The 20,515-nt window shown below is 38.8% G+C and overlaps 1 protein-coding gene across 1 annotated transcript in view; it reads left to right on the top strand.

The window, feature by feature from the left end:
• Positions 1-971: 971 nt before the first annotated feature.
• The window catches only part of Eip78C (Ecdysone-induced protein 78C), a 111,354-nt gene continuing 91,810 nt past the window's right edge, over positions 972-20,515 (top strand). Inside the window, exons 1-2 of the mRNA XM_065234637.1 lie at positions 972-1,309; positions 1,545-1,756. Coding sequence (XP_065090709.1) covers positions 1,266-1,309; positions 1,545-1,756 — 256 coding nt within the window. The 5' untranslated portion in view covers positions 972-1,265. The remainder of the gene's footprint in view (positions 1,310-1,544; positions 1,757-20,515) is intronic.

Below are 20,515 nucleotides of genomic sequence, written 5' to 3' on the forward strand. Positions count from 1 at the left end.
CTGCACAAATCTATTGGTGAAGGTATTTAATTTAAACCAGCAATATAGTATTTTTAACAATCGATTTTGTTTCAGTGAATGGTAAATGGTCACTTAGGTGACGTGATTCGCACATTTTCCTTGAATCAATAATGTTACAGCTAAATTACTAAACAAATGCATCTGCGTGCATCCTTCCAAATCGATGGCAGATATAACTCTCTATCCGTCCATGACCTGATGCAATATTATTCTTATTTCCGTCCCATTGTTCCGTATTGACAGCCGAATTGAGCACAACTACCGCAGCTGCTGTCCTACCGAGTTTATTGCTATTTCAAGCTATTTCCCAACTTCTCGCATTTTGCCTTCTCTGTTGCTCCTTTCCGGTCCCATCAGTTGGCCAATGCAATGGCCGTGCCGTGTGGGGGGTGAAAATTCAACCCTAACCTCATTCAAGGATATTTTATGCTGTGCTATGTCGTTTGCTTATGTGGGCCAAACGCCAAATGCATGCTCTTTCCAACTCGCACTCTCTCACTCTCTCCGTTTGGCTCTTGTGGTGAGAGAGAAAATGGTTTGTTTTGGTTTCTCGTCAAGTTTTCCGATGTGTTGACGTTCGCTCTTTGTGGTGGCAAAGCAGTGCCGGTTTTTCTTTTCAGGAATTTGTTGGAATTTTCTTTTAATTAGACATTTCAAAATTAACAGTCAGCCTATCATTTTAATTGTTTACAAAATTGTGCAAGCTAAGATAAATATAAGCTATACGAGGAAGTGTATTTTGAAAATGTCACTCTGATTACGTCGATTCGCATTAAGGTACGCTCTTTTCTCCGGAAAGTGGAAATGAGCACAATAGGTCGTTGATTACAAAATCCTTGCAGTGGCTGTGTTATCCTGCTCTCGAGTTGCAGTGCAGAGCGAGTATCTAGGTGCATCAGGAGCGATGAGTGTGGTGGATCCTAATATGTCGTTCAATGGTTACTTCCGCCTTTCAAAGCGGAGCGATTTTATGATTGCGGGTTGAAATTTTCAGTGTCCGATGTGTGTATTTCGGTGATTTTTTCCGTATTATTGTGCAGGATATGTCTTTCGGAATGTCCGCCTAAGTCAGAAGCAATCCACTTGTCGTGTTAAAGAAATGGCATCATGAGCAATAAATGTAGGATGTGAAAATTAAGTGCAAATGATTGTGCGAAAAATCGAATTGTGTCATTTTGTGATCCGAGGCCACATCGATCGCGTGTGATAATAGCCATTTTTATGCAAATTAAGCCGGTTTCCGCATGGAATCGCTCGTATCGTCCAACATTTCCGACAGCTGCGAAAGGTATCGCTCGGAAAATTCCCATATAGAATCCTTATTCTTCCGTTCCGCTTTCGATAGTCACCATCAGTCCCGGGTTGACCTATTTTCATCGATTGCACAAATTGCACATTTCCACCCTGCAGCGCCGCTGGTTTCTCCACCCCAGCTCAATCAGCTGAAAATAGGTCAACGTTTCCTTTGTCTCGAATGCTGGGGAGTGCAAGATCCTGGAAGTGTGCCTTTTCCTTGTTTTCAGTGTCAACACGAATAGCGGTGGCAAGGAAGAATCTGTGAGAAGTATGAAATGCGCCAACACTGTGGGGGAAGTTTCGTCCACTTGCAGCTTGGGATCGCCGGAAGAGGATTCGACGGCAGCGGCTTCACCACTGTTCTTGGTAACCGGTGGTTGTGGTGGTGGTGGTAGCGTTGAATCGCCGGAATCCAGTGTGGATGAGCTGCGGGTTGAAGGTGAGTAGGAGTACCACGTTTTATGCTTATGGCACATTAATTTGATTTGATAAAGAATGTCACTAAATTTTGCTCGGATTGATAGCGCAGCTGATTGTGGATGTCTGGGAGTGAGGAGATCTTCAAAATGCGTGTTAACATAAGCTTATAATTCCATTTACAATTGAATGCGATAAACATTAACTAAACTTACCATTATTACGAAAACACTTTTCAGGAAAATTTATATAAAAGGTTAAAGAACTACTTAAGCCTAATCGCCCATTTTGGGCCTACCAAACGAAGTCAATAAGAACGCGTGATATGAATGTTTGCACCCATTATTCTCAAAAACAAAAGAAGCACTCCGACCGAATCATTTTACATCTTCATCCGATAGGCCGAAGTGAATTCAATGGCGTTTCAATACGTTGTGCAGAATTTAGAATCCGTAAGCCGAGTTTGGGGAAAAAATATCTCAACAATTTGATATTCTTTATACGGTACGATAGATCGATAGGTTTTTGACATAGGACTACGTCTTTGATTTCTACACTTTGTGAAAACCGGAAATGGAACATGTAACAAAATTACGAAAGATTTGGAACGTTAATAACTCAGCTGCCCCTGGGTAAATTTCAATAATTTAATCACCAGTCGATCAGAAATATTCCTACGCATCTGTTAAAATTACTTTATCATTTTTCAAAATGCCACTATTGAAAATTGCACGAATGTGCAACTGTTGCTATGATAATTAAAATTATCACCGATTGCCTGCGAAAAGCGATTTCCCTAGCACAGATTTCAACGTTCAATTCAATTTGAAATTGTATGTGGTATACCCGTACATCGATCTGTAAATTCTATATAACAGTGAAATCGATGACAGTTATTCTGAATCACCTTGTACACCAGCGAGACATGGCGCGTATCAGTGCCTGCGGTATAGTCCTCTCCAGGTGGGTTCGTATTGGTGCTATTTGCGTGTGTTAGTGAGATGAAATTTTTTGTTAGCTCTGTGAGAAATTTTTTGTTTGCTGTAAGAACTGTCATTCTAAAGTAAAAATAAACAACAAAACGAAAACAAACCCTACGCTTGCACGGTAACAGTCAAATACCCTTTTATGAGTAAAATTTAAGCCATTTTTAATAAAAGTGGCTTTACTCATTAATGAGTAAATTATTTTAACAACAATGAGTTTCTGCTAACAGTAGCTAACAGCTACTACTTAATTTGTAACCGTGCGGGAAAACTTCCTGAGATAATTGTAAACACGGTGGCTTAAGCGCCACTCTCACGAAGAGAGACCACCGGTCGTGTTAAACTTGCCCGACACTTTGAGACTAAATCTCAGAGGACTCCCTAAGGTACGATTCTCGAAGTCCCTCAACGAATCAGCCCCGAATTTTCGCTAACGCCTGAGATCAAATGAACACTTTTATCCGCACTTCCTTTTATCACGAAAAACCTGCAACCCCGAAAGGATCCAAAATGCTAAGCTCTATCAGCATAAACACAACGAATCGGGTTAAAAACAAATATGTGTGAATAGAGAGAGATCTTACGAATGGAATACACAGTGACGTGTGAAACCAGCTAAGAGACGCAACGGTATGAAGGAAAACTATAGACTTTACAACAAAAAACAACCAATTCAAACTATATTCACGTATTTGATAATTACATTCGTGTTGTGTTGGACAAACCCGATAACAACGGAAAAACTAAATTCATGGCCATGAAAACAAGAATACGGACATACCTGCGCAGGATTTAGGTTCCGTGAGATGCGATGCGATGCGATGCAACGGCGACGGATGAAGCGGTGATGGCGACGGATGGAGCGATAATGGCGGCCGGAGACCTTACCAAAGTCCTAGCGATGGCGACTGTCGACCTTCCAATGACCTGTGATGATGGCGGCGGTCTCGGAATGGCGCCGATCTAGCTGCGGAAATGGCGTGCAGCGACGAAAAGTGACCCGTGTGCGGTATGGCCGAAATTAGAGGTGCGGAGGTAGTGGCGGCTGGACGGAAGGCTTCCGATTTTCTTTCTAGAGAGCTGAGCATCGACGGAGTCGAGCTTTTCCCGGGAGATTTGCTCCGCGGAAGAGAGAGACCAACGTACCGTCGCACGGCTTCGCGTACTGTGTTTCCGCTTTGACCGCCCGAGATGGAATGAAATCTTCTCCTCTTTGGTTGAAATCCGAACCGAGCTACGCGATTGGCTTCGTACTCCTACGGTCCGAGCTCTCGAATGTCACGGTCCCCGGGGTTGTAACGGGATGGGGACCTTACCGACGGCTTTTGGCGACCGTCGGGAAACAATTCGCTAAGCAGAAATTTAGCGTCTTCACTCTCCTCCGTTTGACTACCTACGAGAGGCGGGCCTTCGCTGTGCACACGGGTCTGATCCGTCCTTCCCGGACGAAAAATGTGGCTTTGATGACGCCACGAAGCCAAAGTTCCGGCGATTATGACTGCCGAACTCGTCAAAATCCAGCCCGTACAAAAAAAGCCCGTTGAACGAGCTTTTTGTACGATAAAACACTAAAAACGCAGATGTCTGCGACGCAACTACTTTGAACAGTACAATTAACCTTAGAGTACGTAGATTACTTTCACAGAGTCCACTTTACGAACTTAAAAACCGCGTCACACACATCTGATTTCCAGCCGATTCGTTAGCGAAATGCACGAGATTAGAAGTTTTGTTCCCCAAGAAACCACAGGTTTTCTTCAAGATAAAAGGATCGGATATGGCGCGAAAACATATGTCGATTAGCCATCTTATTTATGTGTTCATTTGAATACTATCTCTTTCGCGTATTTAGCAATTCTCCTCTTTAGCCATCTTATTTATTGTTCCATATTAAACGCTAGCTTGCTATAAAACCTTACAAATGTATATACAAAGCTAAATGTAAAACATAGCTTAGACACAAACCAGCTTCTTCGCACAAGATTACAACCTATATGACAACACACGTTACCTAATATTTACAACTTATACAACTCATCCCTAATATTTACAAATTCCATTCTTTTCCACAATCTTTACCGCCAACTCAATTGAAAACAAACGCACAGCGTTACAAATTGGCATAATAAATTACTCATTAATTAGTAGTGCCACTTTTATTGACAATGGGTTCACCTTTACTCATAAATGGATGTTTGATTCTTACCGTGCACATGACAGTATACGCTACACGGAAAGACGAAACAACTCAAAACCGAGATATAAAGTACTTAAAAATCAGTACTCCGTTATCACCACAGTTTTGGATGAAAATTTGTTCTCATTGATGAGTACTTTTAAGTTAATCCTGAAGTACACCCAAAACTCTTACTTTTTATGAATTGTACTCAACCAGTAGTCTTGAGGGAGTTCTTATTTTTGAGTACATTGTATCTAGATTTTGAGTTGTTTTGTCTTCCGCGCTATGAAAGTATCCAAAATCAAGTGTTGCGATTGCACTTAATTTTGGATGAAAAATCGTAGCCTGCGCCATATTTATTTTATTCTGGTTTTGTCGTCTGTTGGAAGTAACAGTTTTGTGAATTTCTCATCCACTGGATGGGCTCAGGATTCTTGAGGTGATGACTATTAACCAATTGGACCAACCTCGGAACCAACGGACTATTCGATGTGGTAAGTTTGCGTCATCCATGAGAACTTGAAGGCATTGAACATGAAAGGAATTTTCATTTATTTTAGGCATGATTCGACACGGGCTATGATATTCAGATGAGCAGTTTTGGGAATAGAAGTTTTCCGCTGCGAAGGACCATCATGAGAACCAAAAACGGACATCTGCACATGGGGACCAACAGATGGAAATCAATACGATTCCAACGTCCTTTGGGTTGTCTCATAAGGATATGGGATCATCAGTTTGCCAAAAGAAAGGTACCATTTTCATCAGAAAATCTGTCGGTGTTGGCCAGCAACATGATTTCACTACACATTATGTTTAAATATAATGCTTATATAAACACTCTGTAAATGTCTTCAATTAAAAACTTTTCAGAATCTAAAACATCAAGAAGACGACCGAGCAAGCCAACGAGGCCATGGAGACGAATAGCCAGCCTTTGAAGTTCACTTGCAGGTTGGACTGATAACAGATTCAGCTGACCGGTTGTGATTGGACATCGTTGCGTTCCGTTTCAAACCGGAATGCTTGTCTGAGAAGAACTCAAAAACTGAATACTCCACGCCAAGTTCTGGACGGCCGCATTTAATTGGAATGAAGAATAATATTGTTTGATTAGTTGAAAATTGTTAAACTGTTTCATACGAATAATAATAATAAATTTGTTGATTATAATGCTCATTTTAAGAATTCAAAATAAATATTTGAAGAATCAAATTTCCAGTATAATTTATTAAAATGGAAACCCGGTTTTGAGTAGATTTTACCGAACATTCACTCTTAATGAAACAGTTGAATTTGACTCAAAACGATGTCTATGCAAAATACTTAAAATTGGATACTTTGCAAAGAACTCAATTTTGAGTGGTTGCACTTAGCTGTCAAGATGAGTACAAATGACTTAATTTTGAGTTGTTTCGTCTTTCCGTGTAGTGTGTGTAAAATTATATTGTTAGTGTAGTGTTCGTGAGATCCTGCTTGGAGAACTCAATATAATTCGTGCCTGCTGTCCTCACAACTGGATATTGAATACTCGCGTCACTTTTCAAAAGGTCCTAAGTAACAAGTGTTAACAAATCGAGTTAAGCGATACAAACTATTCCTCTGTGTGATACAAAAGCTCCCATCAAATTTTACTTTTATTTATTATCATAGGTCAAAAATGTCCAATGTACAGTTTGAAATGATGGATACATGGTTATTACTTCGGTCATTCGGACTGCCTAACATGATTGGTGCTAATTTCCTAAAAGCGGGGCCAATCTAAAGTTAAGTACTCTACTCTGAAATCTGTGCAAGGGAATCTAGTATCATGTAGAACAAAACGTCCAATGTAACACTCATTGATTATATCATTGAGAAAAATCGTCCAATGTAACATGTCCGATATACAACTTGACCAGTCAAACGTCCTATGTGTTTTTTTTTTCTATATTGTAGCATAAAATTCATATTAAAATTGTGATTCTAAAGTTTCTACTGAATTTTCAGCGTTATTATTCACTGACTTCGGTAAAAATAGTATCGCAAAATGTAGTGTTTCTAAACAGTTAAAATAATAATCTGTCCAACTTCAACTTTGCTTTTCTCAAAATGGTGGATATGTTACATTGGTCTATTTGAAAAGTGACGCGAGAATACCATAGAGGTAACTCTAAAACTAGAAGGTCCCGAAGAAACGTGCTCAACTTTTTGGCTCACCTCTGGTACTCTCTTCGATCCCAAGCTAATCGATTCACCCCTCGAAACATAGGAAAAACCAATAACCCCTCATTTTATCTGTCAAACTTTCATAGCGAATCAAAACAAACATTGCGTAGTACTAGAATTTAGACTAGAATGGGGTACGTTAATCGATTTGCTTGGGACCAATAGGCTAGCCGATTTAAAATCATTTGTTTCCACCGGTTGGGAATACTGCGCTCCATCGTCGATGGCATTCAAGAACGTAAGTAGCGTACCCTTAAACTAAATGGGGGGATAGTCTAAGATTTTGTTTGGTAAGTGTTTCAGTGATACCGTAAGTGGAGGTGACATTGGGCCAAAAAATCAAAAAAAAATCGTACCACCCTAATAAACGTGTACCATATACTGACGATATCTTAGATGGTGCGACCATACCACATAAAATTAGGATGATATCCCGAATTGGTGGTTAGGCGCATCTTATGGTTATTGTTTATGCGGGCAGTGAATATATAAAAAATCACCATTTTACTACATTCCATTTAGTTGCAGGGAGCAAGCAAGGCCTGCTTTGATAAAATTTACACATAAATCAATTTTACGGATGTTCCGGATCTTCTCACGGACCATCTGGTGACTACTCAGAGCCATTGAACAGCTAATGTATCTAAAATCACCATTTTACTACACTCCACATAGTTGCAGAGTAAAATCAAGGCCTACTTTGATCACATTTACACAGTAATAAATTTATCAGATTTTCCGAATATTCCAGCGGGTTATGTCGTGACCACTCGGAACAATTGAACAGCTAATATAACAAAAATCACCATTTTATTTATACTCAGCAATACATTTTACGGATGTTCCGGATCTTTCAGTGAGCCACTAGGAGCCAGTGAACAGCTAATATATAAAAAATGATAATTGTACTACATTATATACAGTTGCAATGAAAAATCAAGGCATACTTTGATGAAATTTACGTAGCAACCAATTTTACGGATGTTCCAGATCTTTCGGTGGGTCATCTGGTGACCATTTGGAGCCAATGACCAGCTAATATTTCAGAAATCACCATTTTACCAACAATCAATACGAAACTAACGATTTTAAATTGGCTCACCACTTTAGTAGCCTATTGGTCCCAAGCAAACGATTAACGTACCCTATTCTAGTTGAAATTCTATTACTACACTATGTTTGTTTTGATTCGCTATGAAAGTTTGACAGATAACATCAGGGGTGTGTGGATTCATGCAGAACATGCAGGGGTGAGTGAAATAGCTTGGGACTGCTTGGGACCGTTGTTCTGGTACTGAGTGAGCCAAAAATAATAATGATTTTCTTCGGGACCCAGTGGTCTTAGAGTTACCTCTATGATTTTACTGTATTCCATATAATTGCGGAGGAAAATCAAGGCCTACTTTGATCAAATTTATACAGCAATCAATTTTACGGATGTTCCGTATCTACCAGCGGACCATCTGGTGATAACTCGGAGCCATTGAACAGCTAACACATAAAAAATCACCATTTTACAACATTTCTCATTGTTGCAGAGAAAAATCAAGGCCTACTTTGATCGAATTTTTTTTTTCCTTTGGTTTGTTTTTTCCGTCGACCTTGTTTTCCGTGCTGAGCACCAATGCTACCGACGTGCCAGGAAGGCAGCTCCCACACCTGGACCCTACCTATCGACCCATCAACTCATGAACCGGGGACCAACGGCTTTACTTCCCATCCGAAGGAAGGCGTGATCAGAGATGTTATGCCTCAGAACATTCCGGCGGCGCCGACTGGTATTGAACCCAGGCCTGCTGGGGTGAGAGGTAATCACGCTTACCACTACACCACCGGCGCCGTTTAGTTTGATCGAATTTATGTAGCACTAAATTTTACGGATGTTTCGGATCTTCCGGCGGATCATCTGGTGACCACTCGGAGCCATTGAAACGCTTATATATCTAAAATCATTAATTTACTACATTTCATATAGTTGCAGTGAATAATCAAGGCCTACTTTGATCAAAAATACATAATAATCCAGATTAAGGTTGATCCGGGTCATCAGAAGGCCTTCCGGTGGACGCTCAGTATTTAGAACCAGGGTATGGGTTGATTTTGTTAAAATATTAATCAGCACTACCCATAGATGCCTGCTGCTGTGGATTTTCAGCACCACCTTGTTCTAGACGACTGGTACCTTTTCTCCCCCCGATGGTCTCTCTTAAACCCGGAATAAAACCGGAACCACTTGGCCAATCTGTTCCAATTTTTAGTAGACCATAATTTCGAACATTTTTCTACTCACTGTGAAAATTTCAACCAATTTCATGGTTAAACAAAAAAGTTATATCTATGCAAACATTGCTATTCGTATACCTGTTCGTAAAAATAAAAACTGCACAAGCGCGTTAGGCCCTCCCCAGAAGTAAAGCAGGTGGTGTTCGTTTGAAACGCTAATAACTTTTCGGGGGTAACTCGGATTCACATCCGGTCTTCAGCCAAGATGTTTCCAATACTCCAAAGGTGCTACATTTTGTACGCAAAGAAAATCGACCCACTACAGCGCCACCTAGAGCCGCGAATGTGAAAGTGGCTCGCTCCCCCATACATTTTGTCGATTTTCCCCATACAAACTTCAAGCCGTTTGAGCGAGGGGTTCCCGTGAACCAAATGACTTCAAATTTTGGCAGGGTGATTCTGACCCCCAAAACTACCATTCCAGAGGGTAGCGTTTGAAATCCCAGATTTGACCTATTTTGAAACACTCTAGTGAAGATACAAGCCTGATAATCACAACGTTGGTGATTCGAATCCGTTTTGCACCCATTTTAAGTTATTGCTTTCATCTTTTTTTTTGTCAAACAATACGGATCGGCTGACTAAAACCGTGCAGTTTTTAATCCTCTCCGAGTAACCGACAGAACTAAGAGAGGGAGAACGTACTGAGATAGTTTTTTTTCACGACGTAAATGAAAGAGGACTGTCTTTATACGGAATTTGTCATGCGCTGTTTGGAGTGCGACGAAGATAGTAGTAAAGTGGACCCTACACGATTGCTTTTAGTGACAATAATCGTATTGTCAATACATTCTATATTGACGTTAATATATCGATATTGACAATATTTTTGTATTCACATCATCAATATTATCGTCAATAATTCCCCTTCGCGCCAATATATTGATACGTGTGGGGTTCGCTTAAGACAATATTTTTCATCACTGACATCAAGACAGCCCTGGTCGGTAGCATTGGTTCTCAGTACGGAAAACAAGATCGACGGAAAACAAATCAAGAAAAAAAAGAACGTAAGTGGTGTTGTACCAGCCACACACTACGAAGGGGCGAAAACGAAATCTGCAAGCAAGCGCTGGATTGCATTGGAACTCGGCAGGACATCACAGCAGAGGCAGACCCAGGAGCTCATGGTGGCAAGCAAATCGACAGGGATTTTACCTGGGCCCAGGTCAAAGCAAAAGAAAGCAGTCTTTCACGTTGACGCTCTGCATCACTTAAGGTGCTCAGGATACTTAAGTTACTAAGTTACACCAACTGACATCCATTCTCCCAAATGTTTTATCGTTCCTTTCTCTGTTAATAAATGCGCACATTCCACAAACACGCGCGGTCACAACCTCCGTTCTGCCGTGATTTTTTTTCTTCGTTTGATCGTTTTCTGTTCGGTGCTTTTTGGTCATCTTTAAAACTTTTTTTGTGGCATTTTATTCCATCAACCTTCTTGCTTCTCTTCTTTCGTTCCATTCGATTCCTCCAAACAAGTTCTTTTCAGCATTGTTTTGCCCATTTTCCTCCGCAATTCTCGCTCGTCACGTCTTTTTACGATATTTCACATCTCATTACATAATTCATTCCCCGTGCCGGGTACGTGTGTCCATGTTTGTACATTCGATTGAGAATTACGCTGACAGCAGAAGACGGTAGAGACAGCCCCATTATCGCACCCGTTTATTTTCGTTTTAATGAATTTTAATCAGTTTCTGGTTTCGAACGTGGAAGTGGAAAGACGAATGTTGCTATTATTTATCATTCTTCTTTTGTGTAGGGTTTTTTTTGAGGTTCTGCCTGCCTGCTTGCCTACCACAACACAATCGGGCAGCAAAGTTTAAAAATCACGGTCACTGATAAGAAGTGCAACAACATCAACAGCAATACACACGACGAGTTTGTTGCATATTCATACTTGCACACATGTGGGACGTCGTCGTCGGTCGTCGTGCATTGAAACGGGCGAAAAACGGAATCGTGGGAAAATGTCATTGAACCTCCTGTATAGATTGGTAGGTACCTCCGTACATACGTGTGCGCGCAAAGAGCGGGAACTTGGAACCGCGCGCCGCCAAGTCAGTGGAGCACTTTCTTTGCGCTTCCAGGTTCGATGACCTCCCAATGCAATGCAATGGATGGGAGGACGGTTCTTTGAGGCGGGCGTGCGAAGAGCGAGATAGGGGGGAATTGATTGAAGGAAGAAGCCAGAATCCGAAGGCAATTAGGCATTTTGACATCTTGATAACGAATCTTTGACTGACTTCGGAGAACAGCTTATATGGGCTTACGTCAAGAGCAACCTAACGAAGTAGAGGGAACATAATTCAATGCTGAGCGGCGAAATCGCCTCGAGATCGAAGGGAACGGTTTAACGGTAAATGGGTTGGTTTTGCTTGATCGAATAAGAACAAAGCGACTCCGGTGAATGAGGTCGATGTTGCGAAAATTAATTTCAAAAGAAATGCTACTAGAAAGAGATAGTGGAAACATTGAACAGATTTAATGCAGAATTATTTAGTAAGGTATCAATGGTTGACGCACTGTTTAAATATATTAGTAAAATAGTTAGATTACACAGGAATAATATTCTATCACAGCATAGACGATGTACTTCAACGACTTCGAAAAAATTCCAAAATTGGGTATGGAGGATCGAACAACAAATTAAAGTAGAAACATCCTAATAAACAGATTAAATTGATGGTATAGGGACCTTATCTCAGCCTTTACTTTTATTATCGCTAAAACGTTTAAAATCATACAATCCATTCAGTCCCATTTTAGTAGAAAAAAGTAAGAGGTTGAATCCAAGCCACGACCGTTTGACGTAGGATTACGTGCCCGGTATCAATATTCGGCGACTGTGTTAGGGAAACCACTTTTTCCCATCACGGAAACGCCTCGTTTTCAGTTGACAAAAACTACGCATTTCCAGGCACAAAACACTCGGATTTTTTGGTTAATTCAATTGATAATAAAAAAGCGAAAAATTATTGAACGAACTTCTTGCTAAAATTTTCCAATCGCGAGATATTCGCGATCAATCATATAAATTCGAGATTTTTTTCTTTTTTCTAGCGTCCCGGAAAAAAATCTACCTGAATTCGAAGTGTTTCTGGTTAATTGACCAGGTCATGTGGTATTCAGTCATTGCGAGAATTTTGATGTACCACTTCGATGCTGTTACCCATTTGACCACAAACATTTGGTTGCAGGGTACATTATCAATGAGCTTTGGGGGTGATGTGGCTTACAGCAAGGCGAGCGAACGTTCAACCATAAAAATAATGTGGTCCTGAAAAGAACCGTTTTGTCGTGATGGTTGAGTAACACTGAGCTATTAGAATTGATGTGATGTGTCGCAGTCGACACTGGGATTGAATGCTTTATTTAAAGTAGCTTCAAAGCTAAAATATATGAAAAGAACGTTATCTAAGTCTGAAACTTCTATTTAGACTCACAATCAAGTGGGTTCGATTAATCACCAATTAAGTGTTCTAATCCTCTGCTCTCTCTCTAATTACATTGCTGTTTTGGACCTAAACATAATGGTAAATCAATTGTACTGACGAGTAATAAGTTATGCAATTCATACCCATACCCTGAACCTAGAGCCGAATACATTTAATCTAGGTTATTCCAAGGGGTACAACCTGTAAGCTAAATAGAGAAAAGTTCAAGTTCATTTTATACTTATTAACTAGACTAGACTTCAACATTAACCCAAATAAAGATAAATCAATCAATTCATCATTAATCACTATCGAACAAGAATTTACGGGACATGAACTAGTAATTAAAATTATTTAATATTAAGAAAATATAGCACATAACAGATATCAACTTTAAGCAGAACACGTTTCTATCAGTCCTCATTGACAATATAAACAATCGTTCGATGCATCTAATCTGTCAGCTTTCCGTATTACCAACAATCAATACGAAACTATCGATTTAAAATTGGCTCACTACTTGACTAGCCTATTGTTCCCAAGCAAACGATTAACGGATCCCATTTTAGTTGGAATTCTAGTACTAAACTATGTTTGTTTTGGTTCTCTATGAAAGTTTGACAGATAAAATGAGGGGTTCGTGGATTTTCCCATATTTCGAGGGGTGCATCGATTAGCTTGGGACCGAAGATAGTACCAGAGCTGAGCCAAAAAGTTGAGCACGTTTCTTCGGGACCTTCTGGTCTTAGAGTTACCTCTATGGTATTACTGAGCTGCCAACCTGGCGGTCGCTGTGGCATCAAGGGGGTTCAACACGGATGAGGCTGGCGAGCTGTATGTTGTTTGGAACGAGGGTGACGCACTTGGCATAGATGGCCCACGGCAACTCACGAAGAGCAACTGAATCCGATCAGTAGTGCGGACTTTTCTTCCTTCTTCTGTGAATCGAGGGCTCTTTTTTTTTTTTTTTTTTTTTTTTTTTTTAACTCTTTATTTGTTCCAAATTCAAAATAAATTACATTTCATTTTAACCTAGGTGCTCCAGTTACTGCAGTAACGTACCAGCCTTAATTGTTATGATATATATCTAAGTGTTTTTACATTGTTCATGTCTTGGCAATTCAGTATTTTAAACAGGTTTTTTAACCTGCATGTCAGTATAACAATTGATATCTTAAAACTAAAAACTAAAACTAAATCTTATCTAAGTATAAAGGGAATTAATCGTTGCAATTGAGGATTGCAACGATTTTTGCCTGAAATTATTAATTATTTTGTTGGACATTTGTGCTAAAGTCTCAACATTCGAAATTCTATGTACTTCGGTTGTACTGTACCAGGGAGGCAACTTCAAAATCATTTTCAGAATTTTGTTCTGAATCCTTTGAAGTGCTTTTTTCCTGGTAGTGCAGCAACTAGACCATATTGGCACAGCGTAAAGCATGGCCGGTCTAAAAACTTGTTTAAATATTAGAAGTTTATTCGTCAGGCAAAGTTTGGATTTCCTGTTTATAAGAGGATACAAACATTTAATATATTTGTTACATTTGGCTTGAATGCCCTCAATGTGATCTTTAAAAGTTAATTTTTGGTCAAGTATTAATCCAAGATATTTCACTTGGTTTGACCAGGAAATTGGAACTCCGTTCATAGTGACTATGTGACTACTACTAGGTTTCAAAAAGGAAGCTCTAGGCTTATGTGGAAATATTATAAGTTGAGTTTTGGAAGCGTTGGGAGAAATCTTCCATTTTTGTAAATAAGAAGAGAAAATATCTAAACTTTTCTGCAGTCTGCTGCAAATAACACGAAGACTTCTTCCTTTAGCGGAAATGCCTGTGTCATCAGCGAACAAAGATTTGTGGCAACCCTGAGGCAAATCAGGGAGGTCCGAAGTGAAAATGTTATACAATATAGGCCCAAGAATGCTACCCTGAGGAACTCCTGCTCTAACAGGTAGTCGATTAGATTTGGAATTTTGATAATTTACCTGCAGAGTTCTGTCAGTTAAATAATTTTGAACTAATTTCATAATGTAAAGTGGAAAATTAAACTTTTTCAATTTAGCAATCAAACCTTCATGCCAAACACTGTCGAATGCTTTTTCTATGTCTAGAAGAGCAACTCCAGTTGAGTGGCCTTCAGATTTGTTTGAACGAATTAAATTGTTAACTCTTAAGAGTTGATGAGTAGTTGAATGCCCATGGCGAAATCCAAACTGCTCATCTGCAAAAATTGAGTTCGTATTGATGTGAAGCATCATTCTATTCAAAATTATCTTTTCAAAAAGTTTACTTATTGAAGAAAGCAAACTTATTGGACGGTAGCTAGAAGCTTCAGCTGGATTTTTATCCGGCTTCAAAATTGGAACAACTTTTGCATTTTTCCATTTATCAGGAAAGTATGCCAAATGGAAACATCTGTTAAATAATTTTACCAAGAAAGACAAGGTACTCTCTGGGAGTTTTTTGATGAGGATATAGAAAATTCCATCATCACCTGGAGCTTTCATATTTTGAAATTTTTTAGTTATAGACCTTACTTCGTCCAAATCAGTCCCCCAGGAATCATCAAAAATATTTTCCCGAGAGAAAATATTCAGAAAATCCCGAGCAACCTGATTCTCAATAGGACTAGTAAGACCCAAACTGAAATTATGGGAACTCTCGAATTGCTTAGCAAGTTTCTGAGCTTTTTCCAAATTTGTGATCAAAATTTTACCACCTTCTTTAAGCGCTGGAATAGGCTTTTGAGGTTTTTTCAAAATTTTTGTGAGTTTCCAAAAGGGTTTGGAACTCGGGTCTAATTTAGAAATATTATTTTCAAAAGTTTTGTTCCTCAGGGCAGAGAATCGCTTTTTAATTTGTTTTTGCAAATCCCGCCAGATAACTTTCATGGCAGGATCGCGTGTTCTTTGATATTGTCTCCTACGGACATTTTTAAGACGGATCAAGAGCTGAAGATCATCGTCTATTATAATTGAATCGAATTTAACCTCGCATTTTGGTACTGAGGCAGCTCTTGCTTCAACTATAGAAGTAGTCAGAGATTCAAGAGCATAATTAATTTCATCTTTGGTTTGCAAAGGAATGTTTGGATCGAAGTTATATTCCATAAATGTTCGATACTGCTCCCAATCAGCTCTATGGTAATTGAAAGTAGAGCTGTTGGGATTACAAATTATTTCTTGGGATATTTCAAAAGTTACTGGAAGGTGATCAGAACCGAAGTCAGCATGGGTAACCAATTGGCTACAAAGTTGGCATGAATCAGTTAAGACCAAATCAATAGTGGAGGGATTTCTTGCAGAAGAAAAGCATGTTGGGCTGTTTGGATATTGAATAGTGTAATAACCTGCAGAACAATCATCAAACAGAATATTACCATTGGAATTGCTTTGAGCATTATTCCATGAGCGGTGTTTTGCATTAAAATCACCAATAATGAAGAATTTAGACCTATGACGGGTAAGTTTCTGGAGGTCACCCTTGAGAAAATTCTTTTGCTGGCCTACGCATTGGAATGGCAAATAGGCAGCTATAAACGTAAGTTGTCCAAATTTTGTTTCAACAGAAACCCCCAAAGTTTCAAAAACTTTGGTTTCAAATGAAGAAAGAATTTTATGTTTGATTCGTCTATGAATAATGATGGCAACGCCACCACAGGGTCCATCAAGACGATCATTTCTATAAATCAAGTAATTTGCGTCCTTCTTAACCTTATGGGCAGGTTTAAGGAACGTTTCAGTTATAACGGCAATATGCACGTTATGAACTCTTAAAAAGTTAAATAGCTCGTCTTCATTATCTTTAAGAGATCGAGCATTCCAATTTACAATATTTAATGCTTTAAAATCCATTACTGAATTTTAAAGTCATGACAATATTATTTGCAAATTTTACTCCAGTTTGAATAGCATCAAACATGGAGTTAGATTTAAGCATATCAGAAATCATGTCAATTAATGAATTCTGTAAAAATTCCATTTTGGGGGCAGTAATGCTCTCTAAGTCAAAATTGTCAAAATTCCCATTAGAACGTTGGTTAGTATTTTGATTTCTACCCGCTGCAATAGCAGCATAGGTAGCTCCATTAACTCGCTGAACATTGTTAGCAGCGAGGGGAGTAGGTACAGATGAAACATTTGAAGCAGGGGAGATATTTGTACCTACGGGTACGAATGTAGAATTTGTTCCTCGCTGACCGTTGTTAACAGCAGAGGAATTTGTACCTGGTCGGAAACGTGGAGCGTTTCCTACCTGACGGTTAGAACGAGATTGTAGGATCGCTTTGCGAGTCTTACATTCCCAAAAATTGGATTTGTGGTTTTCACCACAATTTGAACATTTAAATTTCTTAGGATCTTCCTTCACAGGACAGTCGTCCTTTGCGTGAGAGGAATCACCACAATTCATGCATTTAGCTGGCATGTAGCAATTTTTAGTTCCGTGACCCCATCCCTGGCACTTACGGCACTGGGTGAGGTTTTGGAAATTTCCTCCAGTCTTCCTGAAGTGATCCCACTTCACTCGGACATGGAGCATAAGGCTAGCTTTTTCTAAGGCCTTAAGGTTGTTTAGTTCACTAGACTTGAAGTGAACTAAATAAAAATCATTAGAAATCCCGTTGCGCGAATCGCCAGGACGGGATTTCATTTTCATTTTGATTACTTGGAGTGGCACAACTCCAAGTAATTTTGCCAGTTCATCTTTGATCTGATCCAGGGATTCACCACTGGGCAGTCCTTTCATGACAACCTTGAACACACGTTCAGTTTTGGTGTCGTAAGTAAAAAATTTGTGCTTCTTCTCAGTAAGATACTTGAGAAGACATTTAAATCCGTCCAAGGTTTCAGCCAATACACGGCATTCACCCCGACGTCCAATTTGTAGTGAAAACTTAACTTTCACGAAATTCAAAAGTTCCATGCGAAGAGCATGGAAATCGGTAGTGGTTATCACAATAGGGGGAATCTTTTCCTTCTTGGCATTAAGCCGGGAAAGTTTACTAGAATTTTTCTTGGATGATGGATCATTCTCATCATCCGTGAGCAAATCAAATTGATTACTCAAATTAATTTCATCAGAAGGGGGGTCAAGAGTTTGCCCCTTTCTTTTGCGTTTAGGCGCCATGGCGGCAGTAAATTTTTATCCAAATCGACTTCCAAGCAGATTACTATAAGAATCTGAAGGATCGAAGAGGAATTTTCCAAATCGATATCCAAGAAGGATTACCTCGGGTAGGGTCCAAACAAGGATCGAAGAGGAATAAGAGTTGAACAAGGTAGAAAATTTTTACAGGTTGAGCACTGAAAAGTGCTGTTTAAATTTGTTGTAGCTTTAGGTAGTAGTAACACTTCCTTCAGCAAAAAGCAAATAGATCCGCACGGCAAGAGAGCACGATGCGGACTGAATCGAGGGCTCTTGATAGCTAGCTGCTTGCGGTGAGCCTTTCGTTGAGTACTGGAGACAAATGTACAATGCCACACAACGAAAGCACTGCTTTTGCTGCTACTGATGATGACTACTGGACACCACCACTCACAACAAGTGGTGATTGAATAAACACCGTTCTGATGGAATTTGATTTTGAGATCTGTGTTAGGGAAACCGCTTTTTGCAGGCAATAATTTTGATCACCATTGCAACAGTTGGACTTTTGTGCAATTTTCAATAGTGACCTATTAAAAATTGATAAGTGTTAATTTATTGTAGAAAAATTTCCAATCGATTGGCTTGTTTAGAATTAAAATCCATTCATTATTGATAGAGTTATAAGTGGTCAAAAGCTGACCACATTTCGTAACGCGGATGATTTTGATTTTTTGAAATTGCACCCCCAAATGTTGCCGAAAAACATAATCCTACGTCAAAAAAATACTCAAAGTTTCAGTTTTACTTTAAAGTGCTTCCGCAAATCCAGATCCTAGCCAGCTTCGTTCAAATTTGGCACAGACGTTGGAGACCAGCACAATACTGATCAAAAGAGCATCGAAATACCATTAGTAAACCATAAAAAAATATATATATTCAGCCATTCCATAGCTAAACGATAAAGTGGTTCTCAGAATTTAGTAAAAACTGATTTATAGCAATTGTAACATGGTCACGATGCATGGTAGTCTAGACGCATAGGAGTATTGAGTGAAAACCCAAAACTTGATAACTTAAAAAAAATATAACTCAATAACGAAAAAAAAACTAAGCTGATTATTTGATATGTTGTGTAAAAAGCCTAATTTTTCAAGAAAAAAAAAAATTAAAAACATATTACGCTCTTTGTCTACAAACCATGGAAACCATAAAAAAAAACAAATACAATCAATGTTTTTCAATACAAATTCAATTTTTGAATATTATAATATTTTTAGTAGAAAGTGTTTTTAATTAACTTTCATTTGATATGTTGACCTTTGAAATCGGCTCAGTGGTTCAAAAGTTATTAATGGAACACCCTAACACGTAAATAGTCACCATAATGATAAACAATACAGGTTTAATGTTTTGCGATAAGGATCAAAACTACCAATTTTTACGAATTTCTGAGAACCACTAGGGGAAACGCTCCTATAGTTGCGGTACGTTAGAAGCGTTAGGTTCCTATAGTTGTGTATGGAGTCTGCATACACAACTATAGGAACCTAACACTTCTAACGTACCGCAACTATAGGAGCGTTTACCCTATATCGTTTTGCTATGGGGCTGATAAACGAGATGAGATTCACAATTCATCTTCAGGTAAATTTATCTGATGATGATGATGATGATGATGATGATGATGATGATGATGATGATGATGATGATGATGATGATGATGATGATGATGATGATGATGATGATGATGATGATGATGATGATGATGATGATGATGATGATGATGATGATGATGATGATGATGATGATGATGATGATGATGATGATGATGATGATGATGATGATGATGATGATGATGATGATGATGATGATGATGATGATGATGATGATGATGATGATGATGATGATGATGATGATGATGATGATGATGATGATGATGATGATGATGATGATGATGATGATGATGATGATGATGATGATGATGATGATGATGATGATGATGATGATGATGATGATGATGATGATGATGATGATGATGATGATGATGATGATGATGATGATGATGATGATGATGATGATGATGATGATGATGATGATGATGATGATGATGATGATGATGATGATGATGATGATGATGATGATGATGATGATGATGATGATGATGATGATGATGATGATGATGATGATGATGATGATGATGATGATGATGATGATGATGATGATGATGATGATGATGATGATGATGATGATGATGATGATGATGATGATGATGATGATGATGATGATGATGATGATGATGATGATGATGATGATGATGATGATGATGATGATGATGATGAGTGAGTTTGTATTTCATATCAGACTTCTTTTGGAACTTCTTCTTTTTCATCCTCAGAATTACTTTCAGAATTCCTGTTATTTATTTTGTCAGAATTTCTCTCGGATTTGTCGTTAAATTCCTGTTTTAATTTGTATCACTATTTCTTTAAAATTTTCCTTATATTCTATTTCAAATATTTTTTAATTCTGTTGAATTTTCCTCAAAACTTCCCCATACACTATCCTCAGATGTTGTGAGTTTTAACTTCCAAC

The sequence above is a fragment of the Ochlerotatus camptorhynchus genome, unplaced genomic scaffold (genome assembly GCF_037179485.1).
Source record: "Ochlerotatus camptorhynchus isolate MF236.1 unplaced genomic scaffold, CSIRO-AGI_Acam_v1.1 ptg000434l, whole genome shotgun sequence".
Lineage (NCBI taxonomy): Eukaryota > Metazoa > Arthropoda > Insecta > Diptera > Culicidae > Ochlerotatus > Ochlerotatus camptorhynchus.